The 27,936-nt window shown below is 36.5% G+C and overlaps 2 protein-coding genes across 2 annotated transcripts; one reads left to right on the top strand and one right to left on the bottom strand.

The window, feature by feature from the left end:
- si:ch211-140l13.3 (centromere protein J) lies at positions 1-27,936 on the top strand. Its single transcript, XM_026922904.3, has 18 exons — positions 1-210; positions 1,111-1,366; positions 2,396-2,474; positions 7,331-7,522; positions 11,628-11,769; positions 13,192-13,291; positions 14,145-15,144; positions 15,773-15,893; positions 16,233-16,326; positions 17,657-17,854; positions 22,419-22,479; positions 23,667-23,755; positions 24,461-24,595; positions 26,242-26,331; positions 26,416-26,556; positions 27,041-27,125; positions 27,211-27,331; positions 27,645-27,936. The coding sequence occupies exons 2-18, from the start codon at positions 1,124-1,126 to the stop codon at positions 27,832-27,834; spliced, it is 3,081 nt and encodes a 1,026-aa protein (XP_026778705.3). The 5' UTR covers positions 1-210; positions 1,111-1,123; the 3' UTR covers positions 27,835-27,936.
- gpr31 (G protein-coupled receptor 31) lies at positions 7,478-10,486 on the bottom strand. Its single transcript, XM_026922778.3, has one exon. It carries the CDS (start codon positions 10,314-10,316, stop codon positions 9,369-9,371), a length of 948 nt encoding a protein of 315 aa, XP_026778579.1. The 5' UTR covers positions 10,317-10,486; the 3' UTR covers positions 7,478-9,368.

Below are 27,936 nucleotides of genomic sequence, written 5' to 3' on the forward strand. Positions count from 1 at the left end.
TGCAAGAGGATCCTCGGACAAAAGAACAGGCTGGTTAAGTAAAGCTTGAGTAGTGAAGCTGTGTTTATAACGCCTCAGCGTCCTCTACATGTAGTGTTTACAGTTACTATAACTACTGAACACCGTCAGCTGTCCCAGTCAACACCAGTGACTTCAGGACGGAGAAACCATTTCTCTAATTCACTCTTCATTAAAGAAACAGCAGAGAGGGTAGGTGTGTGTGTGTGTGTGTGTGTGTTCCTGCTGTTTTATAAGCATATAAACTATTGTGTAGGCCTAAATAATAAAAGGAACTCTAGAGTAAAGACAAACGGGTTTACCACTTTAGAGGTCTTTAGAACTGATGAACCTGCATCCATCCTGTACGACTCTGATTCCATTCCTCACATTCAGGTTTTGCTGTGTCTATATTTCCTCTGTGTTCTTGGTGTCTGTACACAACACAACACACAACACAACACAACACACAACACACAATACACAATACAGCTGTACAGTGGATGTGCTGAGAGCTTCTTCGCTCTTATTTAATAAAGAAGTGACTCACACCAGAGCACTCTTTATATATGCATGTATGTGTGTGTACAAATAAATACAGCTTACGCTGTGTGTGTGTGTGTGTGTGTGTGTGTGTGTGTGTGTGTGTTTGTGTGTGAGAGAGAGAGAGAGAGAGAGATTATTTCCTTTTCATGGACACACAGCTTTCAGAAACATTATCATAAAGTCTATTTGTTTGTTTTTCATCCATTTATTTATTTATTTATTTAAGCTTCTATTTCCTTTTTCTTAAACATCATATTTTCTTTCTTTCTTTCATTCTTTTGAATATCATTCTTTCTTTTACTTCCTTTTATTTCCTTTTTGTTGAACATCATACTTTCTTTCTTTCTTTCTTTTTCTTTGGTTTTACTTCCTTTTATTAAACATCTTTCTTTCTTTCTTCCTTTCTTTCTTTTTATTTCCTATCATTAAACATCTTTCTTTCTCTTTTTTCTTTCATTTATTTCCTTTTATTAAACATCATACTCTTCTCTCTCCTTCCTTTTTCCTTCTCCTATTTCCTTTTGTTAAACATCTCTCTCTCTCTCACACACACACACACACACACAGTTTCCTCAGGTCAATGTCGGTGAAAATCCCTCCAGCCGGGAGATGTGCCGCAGGAGCTGACCCTGAGAGGAATCCTGACCTGACTGAGGCTCCTGTGAGTGAAGAGAAGATAAAGCACCAGCTTCCTCCTGCCAGTCAGTCATGTCCACTTCCTCCCTGTGAGTCAGTGAGCCGAGGAGTCCTGCAGGGAGCGCTGCAGTCTCGCCTGAACCAACACGACTACCAACATACACACAGCCACACCGCCGCCCGAGAGGTCAGGAGCTGTGTTTAAGAAAATAGCTTCATACTCACACTGTCATAGTGTTCACACTTACCCATGAGTGCCTCTCAAATCTAGTGTAATAATAATATAGCTAATTATACTTAGTGGCCAGATATGTTACACACACACACACACACACACATTGAATTAAAGTAATAAAATAATTCAAATAAAAACTAAGACAACCCAATGACCCCTAAATGCTCCACTTCATGTAGATAATTTCTTTAAAAAAAAAAAAAGGTATAAAAAACACTTCATAAATGAAATTGAGCCATTCTGTCTTGTTTTATATATTTAATTTTTTAAACATAAAATTTTAGCCTATTTTTTTAGCCTGTTTATGGGTCACTGGGTGCATTTTAGTCCTTTAAATTCTAATCTTAGAAAAATAGTATATATCAGGCTCTCTATAGCACTTCAAATACAATATGAGAATAAATTTTAATAAATAAAGTACTTTAAGTCTTAGCATCTTAGTAGATTACCTACAAAAGACCAAGTTATGTTTTTTTTTAACCTTGTGATATACTGCTTCGTGCCATGGTGTTGTTTGTCTCTTATTTCCTCATGACAGGACACTGTGTTGGAGCTTCTCTTTAGATTAGATTAGATTAGATTACATTACATTATATTACATTACATTATATTGTGTCTTAAAGACTCAAAAGCATTTCTGTTCACTGCTTTCAACTTCTTGCACTTTCGTTACTACTTTTCACCTAAAACCCTTTATGTTATCTCAGGACTTCATGAGGTTATCACATTACAGTTTTGTTCTCTAAAAGAAATTGCAGTGTGTGAATTTGAATTCGGTTCAGCTGACATTGTGGGTCAAAGCAAGCAAAACAAACTTGTATATTACACTTTAATTATTTCTACAAGTGAATTATTTCTGTGCTAATCAGAATTTATTGTAACTCTGAATGACTAGGATAATTTTCAGTAGTTCCTCTTGGTAATGATCCGGATTGGTGTGTTTGTGAAACTGAGGTGTGTGTGTGTGTGTGTGTTTTTTAGCAGCTCCTACAGATGCAGGTGAAGCAGCTCCAGAAAACTCTACACGAGCAGAATGCACTGCTCAACTTCCTGAGCCCGGGTGAGTCAAAAACACAAGACATGCCATTATAGAAACATTATGAGTTAGGAGTTCTGATGACACATTTTTATTGTTTAGCTGGAAATGTTGTAAATCACACAATTATATTAAAGCGATTAGATAATTCAGACTATTAAATGGTGTTGTGAAAAATGTAAAATTGTTGATATGGTGAAGTTTGCTGTAAGGAGATGTTTAGTTAACACTTATGGAAGGAGTCTCCAGTGTTAGTGCTTAGTAACTTTCAGAAGTAAAGCTGCAACTGTAACTTCTCCAACATGCGAGGATGGAGGAGGATGCACTTTGTTGTGCAGTTTCTCTGTAATATAAAAAGCTGCATTGCTAACATCAAGAGAGAGAAAAAAAAGTGAGGCTGGCGAGGGAACAACTGTTTATAGCTGCAATAACATAAGTGATAACTTGTTCTATGGATGTTTCATGACATTACATGTAACTATACATGTAACAGGCAGTAAGTTTTCCGACATGGGAAAGTCTTCAGGATAGAGGATGTTGTGCTTTTCGGTGTATTTGATAACAATAATATTAATAATAATAATAATTATTATTATTATTATTATTATTATTATTATTATTATTGTTATTATTATTACCTTCAAGAGAGAGAAAAGGAGAGGCTGGTATAGGAATGACTGTTTATATCTCCTATAACGTAAGCGATAACAGTAATTATGTTGCTTCACAGATGAAATTGATTTTTTTGAAAAGTACATGTTGATATTTTATTAATTAAAATAAATAATAATTAACTTTGTGGTGGTAGCAGTAACTCTGCTTATCCACAGCATCAACTATTTTCTTGGAAATGAAATGGAAATGTTTAATTAATCTCAAACTTTTGTGTGGTTTCATTGTACAAATCCCCTCAAAACTGTAGGTTTTAGATAAATGTAAAAAGAAGAAAAAAGTAAAAGCTCTAACATAGCGGCCTTGGCTATTATATTACAGAATATAATACTTACCTTGATGTTAGCTAACTTGTTAATGACATTCTCCACAGGTTTACACAATACAGTATAATAACTGTTAGTCAAATGTTAACCAGTATAATAACTGTTAGCCTAACTTGGAATATAGTTTAGCCCACTGTAATGTTAGCTAGTTTGCTACTGGTTGAAAATTATTTTCTGGTTTACACAATGTGCATTAACTTACTGTATGTTAGCTTGTGAAACTGGCTACCGGATATAATTACAGAATATAGCAGTTAACCTAATGTTAGCAATCATGGCTACTGATTTATGCAATATTTTAACAACTGTTAGCTTAATGTTGACTAGCTTGACAGTGATCTTAGCTGCTGCAGTATCTGGGTTTATACAATATCTTAGCCTTATGGTAGCTATCTCCACTGTGCTTGGTTTTGATTGTATGGAATAACACATTAGCTAGCTTGTTAGAGACCTATAGCTACTGTTAGCAATGCTAACTATTGAACTACTTAGCTGGAACTAACTTAGTTGGTGCTATAAAAACAAGAAAGACACATTCATGTGTGTTCCAGGGTGAAAATAGCTGCTGTGTGGTAAATGCTAGGTGCAAAGACACCTTATTTTATTAGCACTCATAGCAGTGTAACGTAAGGCTTAAAGCGAATACACAGGCACATGTACAGAAGCACAGGAAGTATAGCAAGATATAATTATTAAACATAATGCTCATGACATGACTCCAGACATAGTAAATAAAAGCTATTGGGTATAAATAGAGGATAATGAGTCCAAACATGTGAGTGTTGACACATGAGACTGACAGCCATAACCCAGAGGAACAGCAGTTCACCTCCTTTGGCTCATGACTATAAAAGTGTAAAACCATCAGTTTTGAAACATTTTTAAAATCAAAAACAGGTAATAAATCAAGAATATGATCGCAACCCTTGTAATGCTGTAGTAATGCTGTCATGTTTTAAGAGCAGGAGTTCCTGACAGATTTAAAGCTGTTGAATTTACTACATATATGTTGAAAACAATAAAAGTATAGAAAAACCATTGAATAAGAAGGTGTGTCCAAACTTTTGACTGGTACTGTATATACATACATACATACATACACATACACACACACACACACGCACAAACACACACACACACACATATATATATAAAACAATCTTGAAGGAGTTCCCAGAGGTGTTGAGTAATTGTTGGCTGCTTTTCCTTCACTCTCCTGTCCAACTCATCCCAAACCATCTCAACTGGATTTAGATCGGGTGATTGTGGAGGCCAGGTCATCTGATGCAGCACTCCATCACTCTCCTTCTTGATGATGATGGCCCCACTAAGTGCAAACCAGATGGGATGGCATGTCTCTGCAAAATGCTGTGGTAGCCATGCTGGTTAAGTGTGCCCTCAATTTTGACTAAGTCACCAACAGTGTCACCAGCAAAGCACCCCCACACCATCACACCTCCTCCTCCATGCTTCACAGTGGGAACCACACATACAGGAACCGTCCATTCAGCCTCTCTACGTCTAACAAAGACATGGCAGTTAGAACCAAAAATCTAAAATTTGGACTCATCAGACCAAAGGACAGTTTTCCACTGATCTAATGTCCATTCCTTGTGTTTCTTGGCCCAATCAAGTCTCTTTTGCTTGTTGTTCTTCCGAAGTAATGGTTTCTTTGCCACAATTTGACCATGAAGGCCTGACTCATGCAGTCTTCTCTGAACAGTGGATGTTGAAATATGTCTGCCACTTGAACTCCGAGAAGCATTTCTGTGGGCTGTAATCTGAGGTGCTGTAAATTGGCGGTTTCTGAGGCTGGAAATTCTAAGAAACTTATCCTCTGCAGCAGAGGTAGCTCTTCGTCTTCCTTTCCTGGGACGGTCCTCATGAAAGCCAGTTTCATCATAGCGTTTGATGGTTTTGCCAACTGCACTTGGGGATACATTCGAAGTTCTTGAGATTTTTCGGACTGACTGACCTTCATTTCTTAAAATAATGATTGAAAATAATATAATGATGAAGGACTGTCTTTTCTCTTTACTTAACTGAGTGTTTCTTGCCATAATATGGATTTGTACAGTAGTTGTAGTAGCACTTAATAGGGCTATTGACTCTGTACCCATCCTTCCTCTGCACAAGACAACTAATGGTCTAAAGCACATTAGGAAGGCAAGAAATGTCACAAATTAACTCTTGAAAAGGTACACCTGTGAATTGAAAACCATTCCAGGTGACTAACTCATGAATCTGATGTGAGAATGCCATGAGTGTGCCATGCTGTCATCAAAGCTAAATGTAGCTACTTTGGACAATCTAAATTATAAAACATATTCTGGGTTGTTTAACACTTTTTCGTTTACTACATAATTCCATATTATGTGTTCTTTCATAGTATGGATGTCTTATGTCTTCAGTATTAATGTACAATTTTGAAAATAATAAAGAATTTCTTTATTTAAAATAAAGAAAAACCACTGAAGGAGAAGGTGCGTCCAAACTTTTGACTGGTACTATATATATATATATATATATATATATATATATATATATATATATATATATACACACACACATATATATATAATGTGTGTGTGTGTATGTATTGACATGGCCAAAGATAATACAAATTTCTGCTCATTTTAATTCAGAAAACATATAATAGTATAGTATGTGACATCATTATTATAGCATTATTCTAATTACTTATAAATAAACAATGACGAAGAGGTGTGATGAAGTGCAGTTACTATTAAAACCTTGAAGTGGATTATTTTCCAGTTACTGCACACCCTGAACTGTTTGATTCCTTATACATAACAGCAATTTTCCAATACTAACAAAATTTCATTTGTTAAAGAACAGCGTACTTTTTGTCCAGTTACATATAATGTCAAGCAACATCTACAGAACAAGTTATCACTTATGTTATTGCAGCTATAAACAGTTGTTCCCTTGCCAGCCTCACTTTTTTTTCTCTGTCTTGATGTTAGCAATGCAGCTTTTTATATTACAGAGAAACCGCACAACAAAGTGCATCCTCCTCCATCATAAAGGCTTTCCCATGTTGGAAAAGTTACAATTTTACAGCTTACAGCTTTACTTCTGACTGTTGCAAAGCACTAACACCAGAGTCTCCTTCCATAACTGTTAAGTAAATATCTGCTTACATCAACAATTACATGTTTTTTCAATCCGTTTATGTGGAGTTTCCACCATAGAAGTCCCTATTAATTAGCTGTTACTATAGAAACAATAACACATTAGATCTACCGTATTAATATAAACTTGTGATTTGTAGCTGCGCTATTAATTACTAAAAAATAATCAACACTTTCTGAACAATTTAAAATTGAGAAGTCACATTGCTGTAATATGCGTAGTTTCGTGTGTGTGCGTGTGTGTGTGTGGGTGTGTGTGTGTGTGTGTGAATAAAGTAGAAAATAATGTGTGCAAGTTTTGGAAAGATTGATCTGGCAACCCTAAAGATAGAGCATTCTCATGTCAGTACATGCTGGACTGAATTTAATTTTGCCTTCATGAAGGGGCTTGTTGTAAATTACTCAACACAGTTACTGGGAAAAAGCGTCATGAGCAATGAAATCTTGGCACAAGCAATGCGTTTAAACATACAGCAACATACTTTTGCACAAATTACAAGAAACATCTATATTACACATCATTTTTTTTATTGCTGTGAGACAGTGCTTAATGACTTGATGTCACTTATTTCACAAACCACTTCCTGTCACTAAGTTTATGAGGTAATCAAGTGACAAATTAGTATGAGGAAATTTGTAAATGCACATGACTTTAACACCTTTTCTCATGATTATAAAGTCAAATTAAGATCCAGTCAAACACGAGTTTGTCTCCTTTCTTTTTCAGGACTGATGTTTTCCCCAGCTTTCTTAACTCAGTTCCAGGCTTATTCACTTGCACAGCGTCCTGAAACAGATCCAGTCTCTCACGCTGATGGTGTGGTAGATTGCAGGAAGTGTGTTTCCAACACTGTTATTATTAGAGCTGGAGTGGAGCAGGAAGTCCCAGCCTGCAGTCCTCAGCTAAAACAGTGCACTGGTAGGCTCTGACTGTCACCACTGAATAAAGCTTAATAACATTTCTACACACTTCTTAGTTTTCCATCCAGTCTCTTTACTCATCCCAAACCCATCTCATGTATGAGAACATGCCCTTGATCTGTAGCTAGGGGTTAATTTGAATTTGAGGTTGAAAATGACAAAATTCATCCCTTTTGTAAAGGTAGAATCCTCTAAAAAGCATGTTATCACTAAAGGGTTAAGCAGATATTATAAAATCTGCTGTCCTACTGTCCTGCCCCCAAACAAACCACATGTTGTAATTAATTTTAAGGGTAACATTTTATTTTAAGGAACAAGGGGTTAACCAAGATCTTATTTGTTGAATAAAGCTCTTGTGTTGTGTAAGTGACTACAGTTTATTGAAAATGCATTAATTTTTAGTCACTAATTAGTGATAACTAAACATCTACTTCAGAATATGGAATAGAAATGATATTATTAGTGACTTATTCAGCTTTTATTAGCTCTTAAAGCCATAAAATGCAGTCACTTGATGCTACTTAGTACCTAAAGGTCTAACATGGACACTTAGGTTATTATATTATATTAACTGTTTATAGCCCATTATCACGATTAATAATGCCATAATTGCTCACTGCCTCAGTTTCACCTAAAAGATGTGTAGTTATGCAGCAGTACAGGTTATGATGAATAAAGACTAATACATAGTGAATAAACCTTTTACTAGTGTCTAATTTAAGAAAACAACAGGCCCCTAATAAACCCCTTATATGTGTTCCTTAAAATGAAGTGTTACCATTTTAAGATTTATTTTAACTTTCTATGGGTTTTAGGGTATTTCCAAAGCTAATGCATATAATTGCTTACTAAGCTAACTAACTAGGCTTTTTCCTTTAAAAATTGTTAAAAAAAAAATAATAATAAGGGCTGTATTCAGAGTCGACAGCTTAAGTCCAAAGGTTATCTCAGTATATATGCAGAGGAAGTTATGCGTATTCAGAATCGGGTTCCGCACCTGCTTAAATTGATTTTCTCTTCTAGAAACATCACCTATGTGATTTGCCAGATTTTTCCTGAGCAGAAGCATTTGAGATGATGTTTTTCAGTAGCATCTTGACCACCGCCTTTAAGCAAAATTTTTACATTTACATTTTTTTATATTGTGCTCTGTTAATTGTGCGCAAAGCTTAATGAAGCTACAAGATATAAAATCGAGGTCATGAAGTTGAGTCGAGGTCATGACGCATGCAAAGAATGTAGGTTATTTTACCACACATGCAAGGTCAGAATTGTGCGTCACCCAGACATACCTTTATTTTCAACAAACTCTTTCCTGTGCATAATTAGCACTTAATAAGACCTGAGGTCTGAATTGCAATGTGCACAATTTCATTAACTCCTCACTTCATGCACGTAACTCCACTCTGAATACAGCTCTAAATTTTTAAACATAACGATACCCTTAAACTCTCTGCTGTGAGAACCCATCACAGCTCTGATTTTTTTTTTTTTTTTTTTTTTTACATTTCAAACACTGCCTGCAGCAATTTATAGTAATTTAAAAAAACACGTCTTTGATTAAAAAATCCCAGCATGTTTAATGAGAATAAAATATGACATGCAAAAGCCTTATAGCACATGATATGTGATCTGGTGCATGTCACTGTATAAATAAAAAAAAAAAAAAATCAATACAACAGTACAATTAACAATAGAACTAATAACACATTAATGCATTTTTTTTACTCAAATGTAAAATTGTAAAACTCCAGAATTTCATGTTGGTTGGTTGTTGAAGTTCAAGCTTTGGTTTTTCTGTTATTACATTCACTCATTTGTGTATTTGTGCAAATGGTGACGTTTCAGTGATGTTCTGCATGTTGTCCTTTCATCAGAAAAGGCAGATACGTGGATATATACAACCGTTTGAACTTGGTACTGCTCAGACAGTAGACAATTGGGTCCAGCAAGCAATCCAGATATGAGAGGCACATGAGGCCATCGTATACCTGAACCGCGATTTCTTCTGCTCTCGGTAGCTCCTTTACTCTGACCATCAACAGCACCAGCCTTGAAATGGCAGACGGCCAAAAGCAGAAGGAAAACACCAAGACAACCAGAGTGACCAGGAACACCGCTCTTCTCAGCTTGGTCCTGTCGCCGACTGTCTTCTCCTTCAACCTGTTTGTGATCCTTATGGTACAGTAGACCAGGACGATAGACGGGATGAGAACCGGTGTGAAAAACACGAGCTCTCTGAAGGTATCAGTGGTGGTGTTCTCTGGAATACCATCTGTGGGTGCCTCGTCCGTCTCGTTGCTGTTGCAGCACTCGAAGGTGGTCAGCATGGACGGGATGGTCAGGGGCAAAAGCAAAACCCAGACCAGAACAGAGATGAGAACAGATCGCTTCCGAATCTTGAGGGTGTTCTTTATCCCGGGATGGACCACACTGAAGTAACGGTCAATGGAAATAATAGTCAGGAAGGCGATGCTGGCTCCACGGTTCAAAAAAAGCATAAAGAGGACTGATTTGCATACGGTGTTGTTGTTACTCCGTCTCTCTCCACGTTGAAAGTAGTACGCCCTGACTGGCAAACAAATAAGCAGCAGGATATCCGCCAGGACGAGATTGAACAGAAAAATGTTGTTGCTTTTAGATTTCCAGAATTTGAGTTTAAAAATGAAGAGGTAGATCACAGTGAGGTTCAGAGGAAGTGCCAGGATAAACTCCAATATCATCACTGAGAAGTAGAACTTGTACAGATCCTTACTTCCAGCTGTACAGTTGTCACTTGCGTGGTATGCCATTATTATTATTATTATTATTATCCTTAGCTTAGGGAATCCAATGTCTCGGAATGTCCTGAAAAATTCAGCACAATTTGCTTTCAGCTAGAAAGCAAAAAAGTCTCCTTGCATGCTTCTGAGATCCTGATACATACTGCTTGGTCTTTCCACAGCTGTACTCCGGTGTAAGAGTGCTTCAGTGACTCTGCACCTCCTCTTAAAGTTGCTCAGACTTGTTGCCAGAGCACTTCCCACGACTGAGGAGGCACGTCACAACAGGCTCAAGAGTTATGCATAATAACCGAGAACAAACACAACGGGAAGAAAAAGTCATCAGTCCCTTGGACTACTAGTCACCGTCCCAGATTTATCATCTGTGACAGTTTATGTGTCTTCCTGATCTTCATTCAGCTGGTTCTCTGGGGTTTTCCTTTGCAGAGTAATGTCTGATGATGTGTTTATGGTTGGGCAATAAAGATCGCACAGAAAGATAGAGTAATTTGCACACCATAAATTCCTCATTTGTCAAGGACATGAAGCAAAAAATTTTTCTAATCTGAGTAGATTTACAACAAAAAGTACATGAAAGTGGCATTACAGTATCACACTGGTTATTTTGCTATTTATAGCATTGTGATTTTACTATGACGTGACTCAAAGCTGAGTCTATTCCTTGGAAATTGAGTAAAACAGGTCTGAGCCTGTTTTGCACTTAAAAAGAATGATTCATGTACAATTATTTCACAGCAATTATTTCACAGATGTTTTTATTAACATGGGTTAATATGATTATATATACATATATATATATATATATATATTTATGGGGCACATGGGTAGCGAGGCTTTGCTTTGCCCTCATGGAAAAAAAAAAAAAAAAATTGCAAAAGTGCGCTCTAGGGTGCCATGCTAAAATGGAGGAAATGTGATATAGTGCCATAATATCTGTCCTTCAAATGGAAAAATCGTGATGAAATGCCCTCTAGGGCACCCCACCTTAGAGAAAACATGTTGAAGTGCCCACTACCTTGCCCTTCTAGTGGAGAATATGTGATGCAATGCCCTAAAGTCTTTCTTACAGATGAGGAAACATGCTGGAGTGCCCTGTCATTTGATCCCATCAACCCTGTCATTCTGTTTACAGTTTAAATCCTGCCTACAGCTATTTATTGCCATATTCAGAAAACTTGCATCTATGATTAAAAAAACCTCACATGTGCATTTGTTATTGAGAATAATAATGAAGGCAGGAGCTACTGTTCATTACACTGTGTGTATAAGATCTGGGGATAAATTGCAAGCAGTAGTTCTTGTTTCTCTATTTTTTTTCAGACCATACGCCTCTACAGACAGTCAGTACAGAGCAGAGACGTTTATCTCCTATTAAAGAGGAGGCGTGTGAGCCGGGGGAGGAACCGTGTACAGTCAGTCCTTTTGGAGTCAGGAGAAAAGTCCCAGTGAATCCAGAGGAAAGGTGATGATCACTAAAACACAGGAGATACACAACATATACATTTCAGGAGAAGCTGAGAACTAATTAATCTCTAGTTAATCTAAGTCCACTCGACTGCAAAAAACATCCTAGTAGGTGGATTATGTATGCTAAATTGCCCCTAGAAAAGAGTTCATACTATGATAAATATATTAAACTGAAAACAGTAGACTGTTATAAAATGACAAAAAATATTTTAAAAAAAAAAAATAATATTTAATATTTTCACATCTGTTGAATGTCCTAGGTCTCCTGTTTCCCCCTCTGTGTACTAAACTTTTTTGGTTAATATGATTTATTGCAGATTTCTTTGAGTTTTAGGGAATTTACATATCAGTGCCATAATTGATAGTTAATCTCTAGTTAATCTCTAATTTCACCCAACTCCCAAAAACATACCAGTAAGTGGTAAATTGCCCCAAGGTGTGAATGAGTGTGTGAATGAGTGTGTGAATGAGTGTGTATGGTGCCCAGTGATATCCAGGGTGCCTCACACCCAGTGATCCCGCCCAGGGTTAGGCTCCTGATTCACCACCACCCCAACCAGGATAAACCACTTAGTGAAGATGAATGAAAGGATTTAATTCAGTTTCAATGTGTAACATTTTCCACATTTTTTCAGTCAAGGCAACTGTTAACAGCTGTGTCTATGCATTTGATATTTGATTTGATATGCATTTGTTAATAGACTTTACTGTTATCGTGTATCTTTGAAAAGAATCAGAACGTATTTTTGAATTTATTTTTTCATTCGCCAAAATTGACAGAAAACAGAAAAATGGAGGAAAGTAGATAGTCAAATTATCGCTTCAGGACCAAAAAATTGATTTGTTGACAAACAGTATTAAACGCATAGGTTCCCTGAAAAGGTCGTTCACCAAGGTCCTAAAATGCTCAGGTATTATTATTTGAAAAAAATAAAATAAAATAAAAAACACTTGCACTGAAAACCACACACCAGCCAACACGTAAGGCATTGATTTCCACCTGGTTTTGGGATCACACACAAAACAGACCACATCTAACTGACCACGCTTCCCATCTCTTTACCCTCCTCTTGTTTTTGCACCGACTTCCCACGATGCTTAAATGATGTGTTCTGGCTTGTCTACCAGTTTTTGTGTTCTTTTGCAGCTTTATGCTTAAAAACAGGCAGAAACAGTTTAGTACATCTGAACCTTTCACAGTGCATCTGTGACAGTTTCATTCACGTACCCTTTGGTCCAAAAAATATGTGTTTTTTTTTCTGTCAATTCAGTTCAACAAACATGAAAAAATGTGCATTGTTTCTTCTGCACGTGTTCACATTGCTTAACCTTACTTACTCATAACTATTTCATAACAAGAATTTGGGGCAATTTTGTGAAACCCTGAAGTTATTCATGATATTTTATTGTAACCCAGGCCTATTCGCCCAGGACTCAAAGAGACAGAGAAGACTTTTGATGATTTTGTTGAAGAGCAGCTGAAATTGGATAAAGAGTTTCTAAAAAAGGATAAACAGGTAAAAAAAAAGATTACTTACTTAATTACAAGAACCGTAAATGTACGTGTATAACAAAAATCTCCGGTTATGCCATGTTACAACTGTAACATCCAAAAGGAAACCTCCACCTTGAAACACATTAAATATGGTTATATTGAAATATTTGTGATGTGTTTAGCGACTCTGGTGCTAATTTGTTGGTCAGTACTGTTTTTTCATTATTCCTGTGAGATGTTAGCACTTGTGTGCTGCTCTGATGCAATGGTGTTTTAAAATGTAAGCAATCTCATAAATAGTTCGTGATAATGATCAGGTTTCACTGCTCCTAAAAATAATTTAAAAAAAGAAGCACAAAAGCTTTTTTTCTTATTCACTATTTTCCAGCAGCGACATCATATTAATGAGAAATCCAGCATAGAAGTAGTGGAGACGTTAATGCAAACGCTGTGCTCAACATTCCAGAATGCAATGCAGATATATGACACTGAGTTACAGCAGAGATTCGACTTGGCTAGTTAGCGATCTACGAGATGATGAGCAGGATGGTGTTGACGTTGGTATTAGCGTGAAATTTGAAGCTTTGGAAGCTGACCTGTTTGAGCAAAGAGTAAAGCTTAAAGGACAGGCTAAAGGACTAAAGCGCTGCTGCATCACTGTCGTGAAGCAAATGCGCCACTATAAGCAGATAGTTAAAGTTTAAAATTTTTTTAAAAAGTCAACTTCATTACAAAATAGATCTTGGACACCATTGAAGATCACATGTTAATTATAAATATTAATATGCTGGTTCTTCAGGGTGGATTTTTCCATTAATATGTGTGATGTATAGGAAGACTGGTGGAAGGTTTCAGTTTATTATCCTTTGCTGCAGCTCAGAACAGCAGAGAAAAGGAATTTCCTGCGTAAAGGTGATGGACAATCTAGAATCAGTAAAAGTAAAGACAACATCCAGGAAATCCAACCAGCCTCCAAGAGCACAACGTCCACACAGCTTCAGAGACCCTCAACACCATCTGCTGTCCAGGACAGTGACAGAAGCAGAAGGATGAACAGTAGCACTCATACCCAACAAAGCAACAGCCCAGCTCTGGAGAACCTGTTGTTAATGAGAAAAAGTAAAGCGAAGTGCTCTGACCAGACATCTGGCCAGGAGAACCTATTGAGGAACAACGTTCCTCCACATGAAGGCAAATCTCTAGCTTTGAATCACAATGAACACTTCTCTCAAAAAAATGAAGAATGTTCAAAGCAGCCAAATCAAATAAGAAGTACCAAGTTGCAAGATGGATGCATTATGCTTTCTGGTAGAAATGTTGCTCCTAAGATCCATCACCTTGAAGAAAGAGTTGGCTTCAAAAAGGTAAATGATCGCATTGTTAGAGTGTGTGATCTGGACGAAGCAAGCACCAAGACGCTAAGCTTGACTACTGAAATAAAGCAGCTGGTGCTCAACAGCGCTTCTGATGACAGCACCAGTGCTGAGGATGATCCCAAACCTCCAACACCTCCTAACCCCTTAAGAATAAACTCGGATCAAAATCTGGATCTATCTGACGAGGACTACGCCAGCGACGCTCCGAGTGACACTGGTCCAAGTGAATGTCCACGAGCTCCACACTGCTTCTTAGCTCAACTTTCTAGTTCATCCGGATCTGACGATGGGAGCGACCCAGAGCTACAGAAGCTTTGTTGGTCTGAACCTCACAAACCCTCAAGAACTCCAAAAGAGACCAGCGGTGAGGCTGCACCCCCCTCTGCCAGTACCTCAGACCTCCTCGCTAGGATTTTCCCTCAAGTGAAATCTACGGGAAAAACCAAAACGGACAACGAGCTCTGGGAGAAAGCCTTGAAAACTCAGCACTCCATGAATGGTGAGGATTTACACCTCTTCTAAACATGCTTATACCACTGCACTCTTAAATTCTCAATTCTGATTAGACAGGAGGTGATTAATTTTCTAATAACAGCAGCTCGGACAGTAGTGCGGCTGCAGATCACAGGTTTATATTAACACGCTCGTTCTATCATTTGTGTAATAACAGTGAGGTTTTCTGTGAGATGTTTCTTAAGCGTTTATGGAAGGAGTCTTCAAGGTCAGCAGCCACTGTAATGTAATGCAGTAACTTTATGTTTTCTGACACAAGAAAGTCTTCAGGATGGAGAACTTTGCAGTTGTTTTTTTTTTATTATTAATATCAAGGCAGAAAAAACAGTAAGGCTGGTGAGGGAATGAACAGGAACTTACCTTTTTTTCACGAACCTTCCACAACATTAAAATGTATCTATAAACAGATTAAAAAAAAGTATGAAATTTAGTTCTTTAATCAATTTAAAAATTTGTACAAGTGAAAATGCTTAGTAGTACCTCTGCTCCATAACACTGCCTTGTCACTGATTATTTTCTTACTTACACCACATGCCCGAGTGTTATATTCTTTACATAACAAACAGCACTAGCTATGATTGGTGTGAATTAAAATACATCTTGCTGCCTTTCAGGAAGTGAACCAGTGAAGAAAGTACAGGAAAATACTGGGTTGGATATCAGAGATGGAACAAGCAATGACATGATGATGGACAAGATGAAAACAGAGCAAGATAAAGCACTGAATTTCATCAGGTTTTGTATAATAACTCAGGTTCTGTATTGCTTTTGCATTTAGAAGGAAAAAAACTGGTAGTGATTTCATCAGGAGCCGGTTTCAGGAGACTGGATCAGACTTGCAGATGATAATCATCACTTATAGCGTGGTTTAATCTGTATCCAGAATGTTAGCATGCGGTGGGTCTATAGTTTCATGAGACACAGCATATTATCAGATTAGATATACATCCTGTTTACCTTACCAGGAAGCTTAGCCTGGAGTGTTAGTCCCATTTTTGGAGTTGATATTGAATATGACTTTTTTTCCTTTGTAATCAGATGCATTATTTTTTACCTGTAATTTGATTTGTACAGATCTGAAATGGACCGTTTTTCAAACAGCCTACAAAACTGCAGATCTTCAGACCACACTCCTCAGGATGTCACACAGCACCTTAATGAGGCTGAGGTAAAACCAGGATCTGTTCATTCCTTACTAATAGTGAATATGATTTCTTCAAATTCCTGAACCAATGTTTCCTTTAACCCAGATCCCTAAAGCTCATTGTGTCTCAGTGTTCAAAAGTGTGTATACACAGCAGTGTGGATAGCCAATCAGACAGCTCTGTTTATAATAAATATTATACTTATGGTGGAGAATGAGGGCAGAGTGTTTGAGGTTGGAACCAAGAGATTAATCAAGAGCTAGTTCAGGTTTGTTGGAATGTAGTAAGAGCAAAAATGTGACCCATTATGGTTTCCAATCACGACTTTGATGCACAATTCATTCTTCCATTCGTCTTCAGTAAGCGCTTTATCCTGGTCAAGGTGGCGGTAGATCCGGAGTCTATCCCGGGAACACTGGGAGTGAGGTGGGAATACATCCTGGATGAGATGGCAGGGCACCATGCACACACACATCCGCACACTTATTCACACGTAGCGGCAATTTAGAGTCAGCAATCCACTTACTGGCATGTTTTTGAGAGAAAACAGGAGAACCCAGAAGAAATTGAAACTGTGTACAGAGAGTAACACAAGCTTGGGATTGAACCAGGGACCCTGGAGCCGTCGACAGCATGATGAATCAGTGTTTAAAGCTTTTGGCTACTGATGGGAAGGTCATGAGTTCAAATTCCAGGACTTCCAAACTGCCATGGTTGGGTTCTTGAGCAACAGACTTAACCCTCAACTGCTCAGTTGTATTCTATCTGGATTGTAAGTCACTTTGTATAAGAGCTTCAGCCAAAAGAGTAAAATGTAAAACGCTACCTGCTGCACCACGTGCTATTAATTTCAATTGAGCTGCCAAAACATCATCAAAAGTTCAGGAAGACTCAATTTTGCAGCCAATCATGAATGCAGCCAATCATTCAGGCGTGGGCTCTGCAAAGTTTTACCAAGACTCTTGAGTCACTATAACCCAACGTATGGAGGGCATTTTTTAAGGGTTCAGTAACATCACTAAATAAGGAATAAAACACTTGGAGGTGTGCTGGTATAGAAAAATAGTCAACGACGTGATGAAGCGGAGTTACTGTTACCACTTCGAAGTTCGTTATTCTCCAGTAACAGCATGTAATTCCTCATATACCACAGCAATTTATTCACACTATCAATATTTTTATTTGTTAAAGAATGACACATCCCACTTTCTAACATTTATAGCTACATTTCATGCTGTTAATCCAGAATCATGTCCTGAAATCATCTTCACAATCAGTCATTTCTCTTTATAAGACATTTGAATAGGTGTGTGTATCCTGTGCCTGTGCTACATTCTTTTTCTATGTATGAAGGATCTCAGAGAGCAAATCCAGTTTCTGAAAGAGCAGCTGAAGAGAAGAGAGTGCGAGTGGTGGCAGGCTCACAGTGAGCTGCAGAGTCGAGTCGATGCCCTGACCAGAGAGAACCAGGTGCTGATGAGTCAGTGTGTCGTTCAGGTTAGACCTGAGAGCTCCGGCAGATCCACACCTCATCCCGATGCTCAAAACCTGGTGAGCAGCTTCACACGTTACAAACCTGCTAGCACTCTTATACAGAGCGCTACTCTGCTAGTGGAACTGGATATGAGTCACTCAGCTGTCAGGTTTTTACTTTAGAGTGAGTTTAATTTCATTGTGTCGTAATTTATGGAAATCCACATATTGCCCAGAGTCAGATTTGAGTCTGAAACAGAAAGTGTGTTCTAACATGTCAAAGAGGATAGCTATGGAAAGATTAAATCCGCACATTTGCATGGAGAACTTAATTTGCAGTTGAGTGCAAAAGTTTGCATACAATTTGGAAAAAATGACGAAGAAGAAACATTTAAAATGTCTTTCTTTTTTTAACAGGCATCACAGATGATACTTCTTTATCACAGAATTTAAGTTAAAAGCTAAGATGTTAATAATAATAATCAATCATAAAATACAAATCATCTCAGTTCATATGTAATTAATATTCTCAAATAACTATGAGTGTAAACATCAGGCTTCCATGTGATACAGTACGATTTCAATTCTTAAGGCAACAATTCAATATTTGACGATACCATTACATACGATGCTACGATGCAATTCGATTTAGTAGAAACTGATTGATATGCGACCAACTTTGTTCAGAATCAAAGGTAGTCCTAGCGTTGATTCTCTGATGATGATGTAGAGAGGACTATTTTAATAGTATCAGAGTTACAGGCAAATCGCTAGCCTACTTACTAGCCTATTTACGCATCAGTTTAAAAATATGAACTTTTTTACACATCTTATCTGTTTTTTTTCAGTAATAATCAATATATTATCAATTGTAATAGATAGTAATCAATTTGTAATCATTATAAAGGATAATAATTAGTAAGAATAGATTTAGGATTGTTGCTTCGATTCATTTCAATTTTAATAATTATCATTTAACCTCATGCATTGATCCAAATCGTCCGATCCTATAATTTGTACACACACATTGTGTATTTATATCAGCCTCCATCCGTTCTCTTATCTTCTGAACAGGTTATGGATCCTCTCAGCTGTAATATTCACCCTACACATTATTTATGATAGAGTATTTCCAGTGGTTGCTGATGGTGATATGAGATATGAGAAATCTAATATCAACTAGCAAAAAAGTTTTTGTACTTTCTTTAGGCTTTTGTGTAGGAAGTTTGACGGATACCAGAGATACTGAGAAGGACAGAATAGTCTAGTGAGCAACAGAAATCAGGAAAATGTTTTACGTTAATTTATATAAATGCTCTGGAGTGATTCGGAGGTGATTTACATCTTATGTTTTCTTAAAAGAGACATTGTGCATGAAAGGGTTAATGCTTATGAATGTGCTATTAAAGTGCTACTGACGTTTCTTATAGAGAGGAACTGTTGAGTATATTGTACAAGCTGTCTAAATTTACCACAACTCATCATTTCTCAACAGTATTCTTCCATCCAGACTGGTAGTAGCAGTAGTAGTAGCTGGATTTAACCTGATCCTCAGGATGTAAACAGCAGTAGAGGAAGAAGATACTTGTGCAATTTCCCTTTTTGCCTTGCATGTGACGTTTCATCTAGAAACTCATATAAAGTACTGCGCAAAAGTCTTGGGCATGTGTAAAGAAATGCTGTGAAGCAAAAAAAAAAAAAGTACTCTAAAGAGAACACTGCAAAAATATCTTGAACATGGTCAAAATTTATGTTGTATTTTATTTTTATAAGGTTACAGTAAACCAAATATAAGATTATTAAACCTATTTCTAGACATTTTTACTAATTGCAGAGTGCTCTTTAGAGTACTTTTTCTTTGTTATTTTTGCTTCACAGCATTTCTTTACACATGCCCAAGACGTTTGCGCAGTACTCTGTATGAGTTTCTAGATGAAACGTCACATGCAAAGCAAAAAGGGAAATTGCACAAGTATCTTCTTCCTCTACTGCTTTAAATTTTCTTAGTCTGTTTGCAGATAATTTTGCTTCTTTCTAGAAATAAATATAATACACCACAAATATAATTACCACAATTACTAGAAATAAATACTTATAATTACCACAATTATCTATCAAAAGTAGGACTAGTTCAAGCTTGAAATGAGTTAAAATGTCTAGAAATAGGTTTAATAATAATATATTTGGTTTGTTGTAATCTTATAATAGGAAATGCTAGATAAATCTGATTATATTCAAGATATTTTCACTTTATTTTATTTATTTATTTATTTTTTGCAGTGCATTAAACAGCAATAAACCAAACTAAAAGCTTGACAACCCTTTGCCATCAAGTGCACTTTAGTTTTGTACATTTAAACATACAGTTACAATACTTACAATTACAATACAGTTTCATGAGAATATTGGCTGGTAAGTTTTTAAAGCATCTTGGAGAATCTTCTACAGTTCTTCTGGAGACTGTGTCACTTTCTTCTGTTTTGTTTTTGTAAAATCTGACAGACTTCATTCATTTGCTGTCTCAAAAGTGGTCTGTTACATGACGTTACTTTTTTTACTGACATATATACATTTTTCTGTTACATTTATTTTAATTGTTTTTGGGAAAACAAATGTAAATCCAAAAATTGCTATTTCATGCTGATGCAATAATACAAAATATAAAATTAAATATATAATTAAATGCTTTTAAAAAGTCTAAGACTTTTGCACAGCTCTGTATTTCAGGGGGTTCACTACACACGGGCTTGTTGTTAAGGGAAAACTGCTTTTATGCATTTACCCATAACAGTATGAACCCAGTTGCACATGAAACTATGTGTATATATAGACAACAGCAGTGTAGCGATCATGTTCACAAAAACAGGAATTACAGAACAGCATGTTTGCTGCTTTTGAGACATAAACACCTCAGTGACATGTGATATGGGCATGTGGAACAACGCTGTTATGCCCTTGAAATTCCACTTCCTCAGCAAGACTCAAGCCCTGATTTACTAAGATCCTAAATAAGCAAATGCAGCCTGATGCAAATCAGAGTTACTGTTACCACTCTGAAGTTGATTGATTTCCTATAACCGCATGCCCTGAAGTGTTTTATTCCTCTTATTCCACTGCAATATGGCAAAAATGACATGTGCGAAACAAGTACATTCCTGTTTTCAGTTATGTTGTAGCAGCTATAAACAGTCATTCCCTCATCACCTGTCTTTGTCTGTCTATTGAAGACAAAAAAATTCAGCTTGTCATGTTACAGAGAAACCACAAAACATAAACTCACCTGTCCTAAAGATGTCGGAAAACCTACAGCTTTATCTTTGACTGTTAGACTCTCCTTACCGAAAACTTCACCATATCAACAATTGCACATGTTCTTGTAGCCGAAACTGCTGTTATAGAAAATTAATCAACACCGTCTGACCCATCCGAATTGAGAATTCAGCTGTGGTACCACAAGCATTTATTTGTGTCTAAATGATTGATAAAGAACAGCTGTGTGAATTTCGCTACGTATAAGGTCATGTGTGTGTTGTTTGTGCATGAGACTCCTGGAAGAAAATCTAGCCATGTGCACATAGGTGTGCATTAAATAAAATGGTAATTAAAAGCTAGGTTGTGTCAGAAAAATCATACAAAATAAAACATGAATACAAAATAAAAGAGTGTATGATTCATAGGTTTGGGTGAATGGAAACATTTTTATAGTTTATTTAAAGTTGACTCAAATCAATGATGTGATTTCTTTTTAAGAAACTGATTATTTTTGAAATACTGAGGCATAAACTAAGTACGTCATGTGGTGAAAATTAAGTAATGGGATCTTTCTGTTGAAATTTCTGAAAATTAAGTAATGTTGAAATGGTTATTATACTCTATGTAGGTTTATATGAATCATGAAGGGCTTATTAACACCACTCTTAGGTAAAGCATTACACTTTATATGTCTTGTCCACTTTTAGAGATTTTAAGTGTCATTCTAGCCATATACAGGTATACAGTAGAAAGAAATAGCATTCTCCAAGGCCTTGGTGTGACATTACAGAGGTCACAGACAGCAGTGTACACAAGACACTCAGCAGACTATAAACAGACAGGTTACCAAAATATTTCATTGTTACCAGTTTAATTCACAGAAATTCGAATTTCGATCCATCTTTAAGTTTAAACCATCTCTGATTTGTTTTTGATTTTTTCCCAGGAAATCTGCATTTCAATTCATTGTCAAGTTGTTGGGGTAAATTTCATTTAGCATTGACTCATTCAAAGTGGTCTGAAGTGCTGATTAAAAGCTTCAGAAATAATTCATGGCATTTCACATGGCCAATCAGCCCAGCTTCTCATAAATAATTCCTTCCTGTGTAACGGATCCACAGATCACCATTTCCCCAACAGTTAAACTCTGATTTTACAGTTTAGTTGTCTTCAGAATTGATGAATCATGTTAGTGAGTCAGTAAAATTATTTCATCATGGCCACATGACCATCATCTGGTTCCAGGTTAAAGTGTGTAATGTTAATATTAATATATATGTATATGACTCAGTAAACATTACACAATAAAAACCTCAAAACAAAGTATTCACTCACACACTGATATTCTTTATCATGTCATAAATATTGAGGTTTTCTTTTTTTTCATCAGACTAGAAAACACTCTGTTACCAGTTCCCAGGAAAAGAACAAACAGAAAATTTCATCTGCAAGTAAGTCTATTGTATTTGAACACTTCCTGTTTACTTCCTGTTTTCCTAATCTCTGCTCCATCTCCACCCAGACAACACCTTGTGTGTCATGTCTAGTTTGTCACACCTTTTGTGTTGTTGTAATCCTTACTAGTCCACACAATGCAAATCCAGAAGTATTGGCACCATTCATAAAAAAGGGCAAGAATTAATAACAGGTCCATTGAGTGATATTTTGAGCTTAATCATATGGAAATACTGTATACCTTTACATTTTAATTCAGTTTTCTTTAAAACATAAAATAATTTCTCAAAGGAGTGTAGTTTTTTTCTGCAAAACGCAGGTTTCAAAATTTTTGGCACCCTCACAATTGATATTTAGTGAAGCCAAAACACCCCTGGAGAGAATAACATAAAAGAGTTACTTCCTGTAGTAAATTCTAATAAATTGAGGTACTCTTTAATGAAGATTTTGGATACTCCTCCATGGATACATGCAGATCATTTCAAGCTTTTTACATGTTTAGGTTTGTGTGTGTGGATATCCTCTTCAATTCAGACCACAGGTTTTAATAGGATTTAAGTCCAGACACTGAAATGGGGATTACTAAACACTGATTTTGTATCCACAACCTTTTCTGTGTTGATTTGGAAGTATGTTTGGGCTCATTATCGTATTTAAAGTTAAATATACAGCTCCTGTGCGAGAGTACACTGTTGTGTCTGTCTACTGCTACTCAGACAGAAAAGATACTGTGTAGGATGTGAGCAATGACAGCAACAGTTCCTGGAGACTAACAGCATAAAAATAGATCTCTTCAAGGATGAAAATTTGTATTTATCGTAAACTTTTTTTGCCATACATGTATATACAGTATATACAGTATATACAGTATATATATATATATATATATATATATATATATATATATATATATATATATGTATCCAAATAAAGTTTTATGAGAATGAATTTGTTAGAAGAAACAGTAGTTCCTGCAGTTTCTGTTGTAATGGAAAATTTTATTCATTCTACATGAAGTTTATTTTATATAATATTTTTTCCCCATTATCTTAAGAGGTGCCAACTATTCTGGAGTTGACTTTTCCTGTATTTCACAAGCCTACTCAAAGGATGGAAACAGAGACATGTCTGATCAGATTTCAGTTGTGTATGTATACTTTATATGGCATCTATTTTTCAAAAGGACGAGACTCGTCAAATTCAAGGACTTCCACGGCGTCTCACAGTGCGGATGACAGTGACACAATCCCATACAGTGAGTATGGAGAAAAGGTACGTCCATTAACCTCACTCTGAACATTCATGTCTGACTTTCTTTATGTCTGATTATCGTTTCTATAGTAACGACTTACACAGGGACTTGTACGGTGGACACTCGACACAAAGACTAATAATAAACTGATGAAAAAAAATGTTATTTAACAAAGACAAATGTAGAATTCTTGACACAGTGAAAGTTTCTGTGAGGAGACATTTATGTAACATTTATGCAAGGAGTCTCCAGTGTCGGCGCTTAGTAACAGTTTTTGTGCTTTCCTTTTTCTCTGTAACATGCTGCAATTTTCTTATTAACCTTAAGTGATAATTAGGGAACAACTGTTTATAGTTGCTATAATGTAAGTAATAACAGGAATTAATTTATTAATGAACATTCCACAGTGGTAAACTATAAAATAGATGTACTGTCAATGTTTGTAACTATAAAAATAAAAAATTATTATACAAAATCTTTGGAAATTGCTGTAGTGTAAGAGGAATAAAACACTATAGGCCAAGCTGTTATAGGAAAAATATTAATAATAAGTAATGGAAATGGTAACTCAACTTCATCGCACCACTCTGTCATTGATTATTTTCCTATAACAGCGCTTTATTCCTTACTTATAGTGTTTGAAATATCAGGTTGAATTTTATTTTAAGTGTAGTGAGTATTTGTTCAGAAGCTTCAGTGTTTCAGCTCTTTGCCACTGTGCTCAGAGCTCGTGCAGGCCTGCGGAGAAACAGATTGGGATCGAGAGCAGGAATTCAGTGGCAAAAGGATTACAGAGTACATCGAAATCCGGGAAATCTGTATCATCTGAGTCTGATTATGGATCCACAGATATGACTGAGGTTTGATCTATATCTGGCTTTTACTCTTGGATATGATGAGGAATGTGTCATCACTGAGACAACTGTTTGTTTCAGTACAAAGCGCTATAGCAACAGCAACAGCATTTGTTTACTTACTGTAGGGAAAGTATAGTTCAAGTTCAAGTTCAAGTGGAGTTTATTGTCATTTCAGCCATATGCAAGTACATAGTGAAATGAAACAACGTTTCTCCAGGACCAAGGTGCTACATAAGACGACACAGAACAACACAGAACTACAAGGGACTACATAAATTATACATAAAGTGCACAAGTGCAGACAGCACAAGACAGTACAAGACAGTACAATGACTACAGCGCCAACCAGTACACAGTTCTGTTTAAAAGTGAACCTAGTGACAAAAAGTGCAAAGAGTACAAGAGTACAATATACTTTTCCTGGCCAGTTTACCCCAACTATACTTAATGCTTAATTCGATTGATGTTCAAAAGTATAGCTGATATATAGGGTACTTGTTCAAGTCTCCAAAGTTTGTAAGTGTATTTTGGAAATCACATTTCAAGGCATTCATTTCCAAACCTGAAAAAAAAGTGATGAAGATACAGAAATGTTTTAAGAAAAAGCATAAATATTCTGTTGTGATAGCTGAGACACGAATGTGTTGTAAGTCTTTACAGTTTCGCAGTTTCCGTTTTAGTAATACAGTCAATTTAAAGACCGAACATAGAAGGTTTAAAAACGTTTTAAAAGATCAATCTGCAAAAAGTCTTTTGGAAAAGGTGGAGCTGTTTAGAAATGTTGTCTTTGTTGAGGATACAAGTTGTGCGTTGTTTTCGGGGTTTGATCCCATCATCAGTCCACTCTGTAAATTATTATAATTATAATTAAACTGTACCATTCCTTGTTGCTGGAGTGGTATCGTGAAAAGTAGAACTTTTATACATTTTTAATTGTATTTTTTTAATCTGTGAAGGTGTGGTGTACCTTTAAAACTTTACTGTAAAAGGTATTTATGTTAATTATCTATAATGTCCATGTTTCCAGGTGAAAGATACAAGGTACAAAAAATAAAGGTATCACTCAAGTATAAGGAAAAGTACAGTGCCACATGTATTTTTAATCTCATATTTATAATTTGAGTACTGTAACATTTGAACTGACAAGTTTATTATGCCTCTAATAAAGTACATAAGTGACTAAAAACCAAAGGAATATTCCTTGCACCAGTTGAATGTTAAAGAGAATGTTAAAAGGTGAATGGTAGTTTGTTTAGTGGAGGTCGATGGACTGTGAAATGTGTCCATTTTTATTGCTGAACTCATACGCTAGTGCTGTGTATCAGGATAGTGAAAAGATTAAAATAGCATGTACGCTCAATTTAAATGTGGCTTGTGTGACTGTGACTCCTAGTAACATTTCGACACAAAATGTGTCTTCATAGGAGAGTGATATTTCTGACATTAAATTGTAAAATAAATGAATAAAAAAGAGGTGATTGTGAGTTTCTCTCATGACCCCAAGTTTGAAAAGCCCTGTTTTTAAACATTTAATGACAATGAATTATATAGCATCTCAGATAGATAAGGCATTTGCTGTTCTGTATCTATTATGATATTTTCTGCAGTTCAATGGAATCGTATTTATATGAAGATCTGTTTGATTTTAGGATTTGCTCAATTCTGAGATAAAGAATAACAACACTCAAGTAGCCCCTAAAGCTGTAGTTAGAGAGGAAACGCGATATCCAGATGGTAAGGTAAGGGAAATATTGCCTCACTGTAGTGATATTCTACTATTAAATCCAGGTCTAATTTTATTTCCTGATGATTTGATCCTGCAGGTAGAGCAGCTCCTGTCGGATGGGTCACGTGTTATTGTTTTCCGCAACGGAACTAGAAAGGAGATTGGAGCGGATCAGAAATCAATCACGGTCATGTTTTTCAATGGAGATGTCAAACGCGTTCTGCCTGATGGGACCATGGTATGTACAGAACGGCTTACGTGAAACACAAGTACATATAATTGCTACTTCCCACCTCTGATTCGAGTAATCAAGGTCAGATGTCACTAACAGCTTCATGCACTCGAATGCTGCTCTTGTCTTGTCTGTGAATCAGAATGAAAAGTTGTTTATGCCATTTTCCCCCACACATGGGATTGTGAAATACTCCTTAAGTGCTTCCTAAGCACATGTTGAATTGAGAAATGCCTAAATAAGCCTACATGTCAACACCCTGACGCCCTGGAGTGCTTTTCATATTTTGTTTTGCGCTGTCATTTACATCACTCTTTAAGTTTTTTTTTAATACTGCTTTCAGCGTCACTGATCTCCCTGTAATAGATTGTGGAAGTGCTGAAATAAACATTGTAACGGAAGTTCCTCATTATAAACACATCCCTTTACATTATATTGACCTTGAGTGTTTCCCCCTCACGCTGATGATTCAGTGTTTTTGTGCTTGCAGGTGTACTATTATTGTGATGCTCAGACGACTCACTCGACTTACCCGTCTGGCTTGGAGGTTCTGCAGTTTCCAAATAAGCAAAAAGGTTGAGCCAATAACACTCAGACACATTTGGTTATCTAATAGGTCACTTATATCAGCGTCTTCAAAAAGGTCTCGTGTTTTTGCAGAGAAGCGCCATCCCGATGGTACACGAGAAATCCTTTTCCCTGATGGTACTGTCAAGACCATGTACCCTGACGGCCGACAGGAAAGTTTCTTCCCTGATGGAACTGTTGTAAAGTTATCAAAGTAAGATGTCATATAGGGGTGTGTATGGGACTAATCCCATTCCCATCGCCTCCCAAAGGGAATCTGATCAATCCCACCCACTCCTACAGAAAGTGACAAATATTTCAACCAATCCTTCTGAACCTTTCACCAATCCCAAATGCTGTTGCGAAAAAAAAAAATTGACCAGTCCCACGCACTCCCATAAACCTATTTTAAGCCAGATTCTGTTGTCTAAAACAATAAACTGTCTTTTCTACTAACGTATTTGACTCTGTGGTGTAAAGTGAAGTACAGAAGACTTATTTTACTATTATTCCTTTTCTGTCTACAGAAATGGAGAGAAAACAGTGGAGTTCACAAACGGCCAACGTGAGATCCACACGTCACAGTATAAACAGAGGATTTATCCTGATGGAACTGTTAAAACGGTCTATTTAAATGGAAGGCAAGAAACTAAATACTCATCTGGGAGGATTCGCATTAAGAACAATGAAGATATTATTATGTTGGACAGAAAGTGAAAGATGTCTCGATGGGTAAACCATTGCTATGTTTTATACAAGAAACTTGATATGTACAGTCAATATTCAAAAATATTGGCACAAGAGAATGGGCAAAAATTA

This window comes from Pangasianodon hypophthalmus, chromosome 19 (genome assembly GCF_027358585.1).
Source record: "Pangasianodon hypophthalmus isolate fPanHyp1 chromosome 19, fPanHyp1.pri, whole genome shotgun sequence".
Taxonomy (NCBI): Eukaryota; Metazoa; Chordata; class Actinopteri; order Siluriformes; family Pangasiidae; genus Pangasianodon; species Pangasianodon hypophthalmus.

Coding starts and splice junctions, on each gene's coding strand:
- si:ch211-140l13.3 (XM_026922904.3), top strand. CDS start 1,124: ATGTCGGTGAAAATCCCTCCAGCCGGGAGATGTGCCGCAGGAGCTGAC. Junction 1,367..2,395: donor GCCACACCGCCGCCCGAGAG/GTCAGGAGCTGT, acceptor TGTGTTTTTTAG/CAGCTCCTACAGATGCAGGT. Junction 24,596..26,241: donor GATCCACAGATATGACTGAG/GTTTGATCTATA, acceptor GTTTGATTTTAG/GATTTGCTCAATTCTGAGAT.
- gpr31 (XM_026922778.3), bottom strand. CDS start 10,316: ATGGCATACCACGCAAGTGACAACTGTACAGCTGGAAGTAAGGATCTG.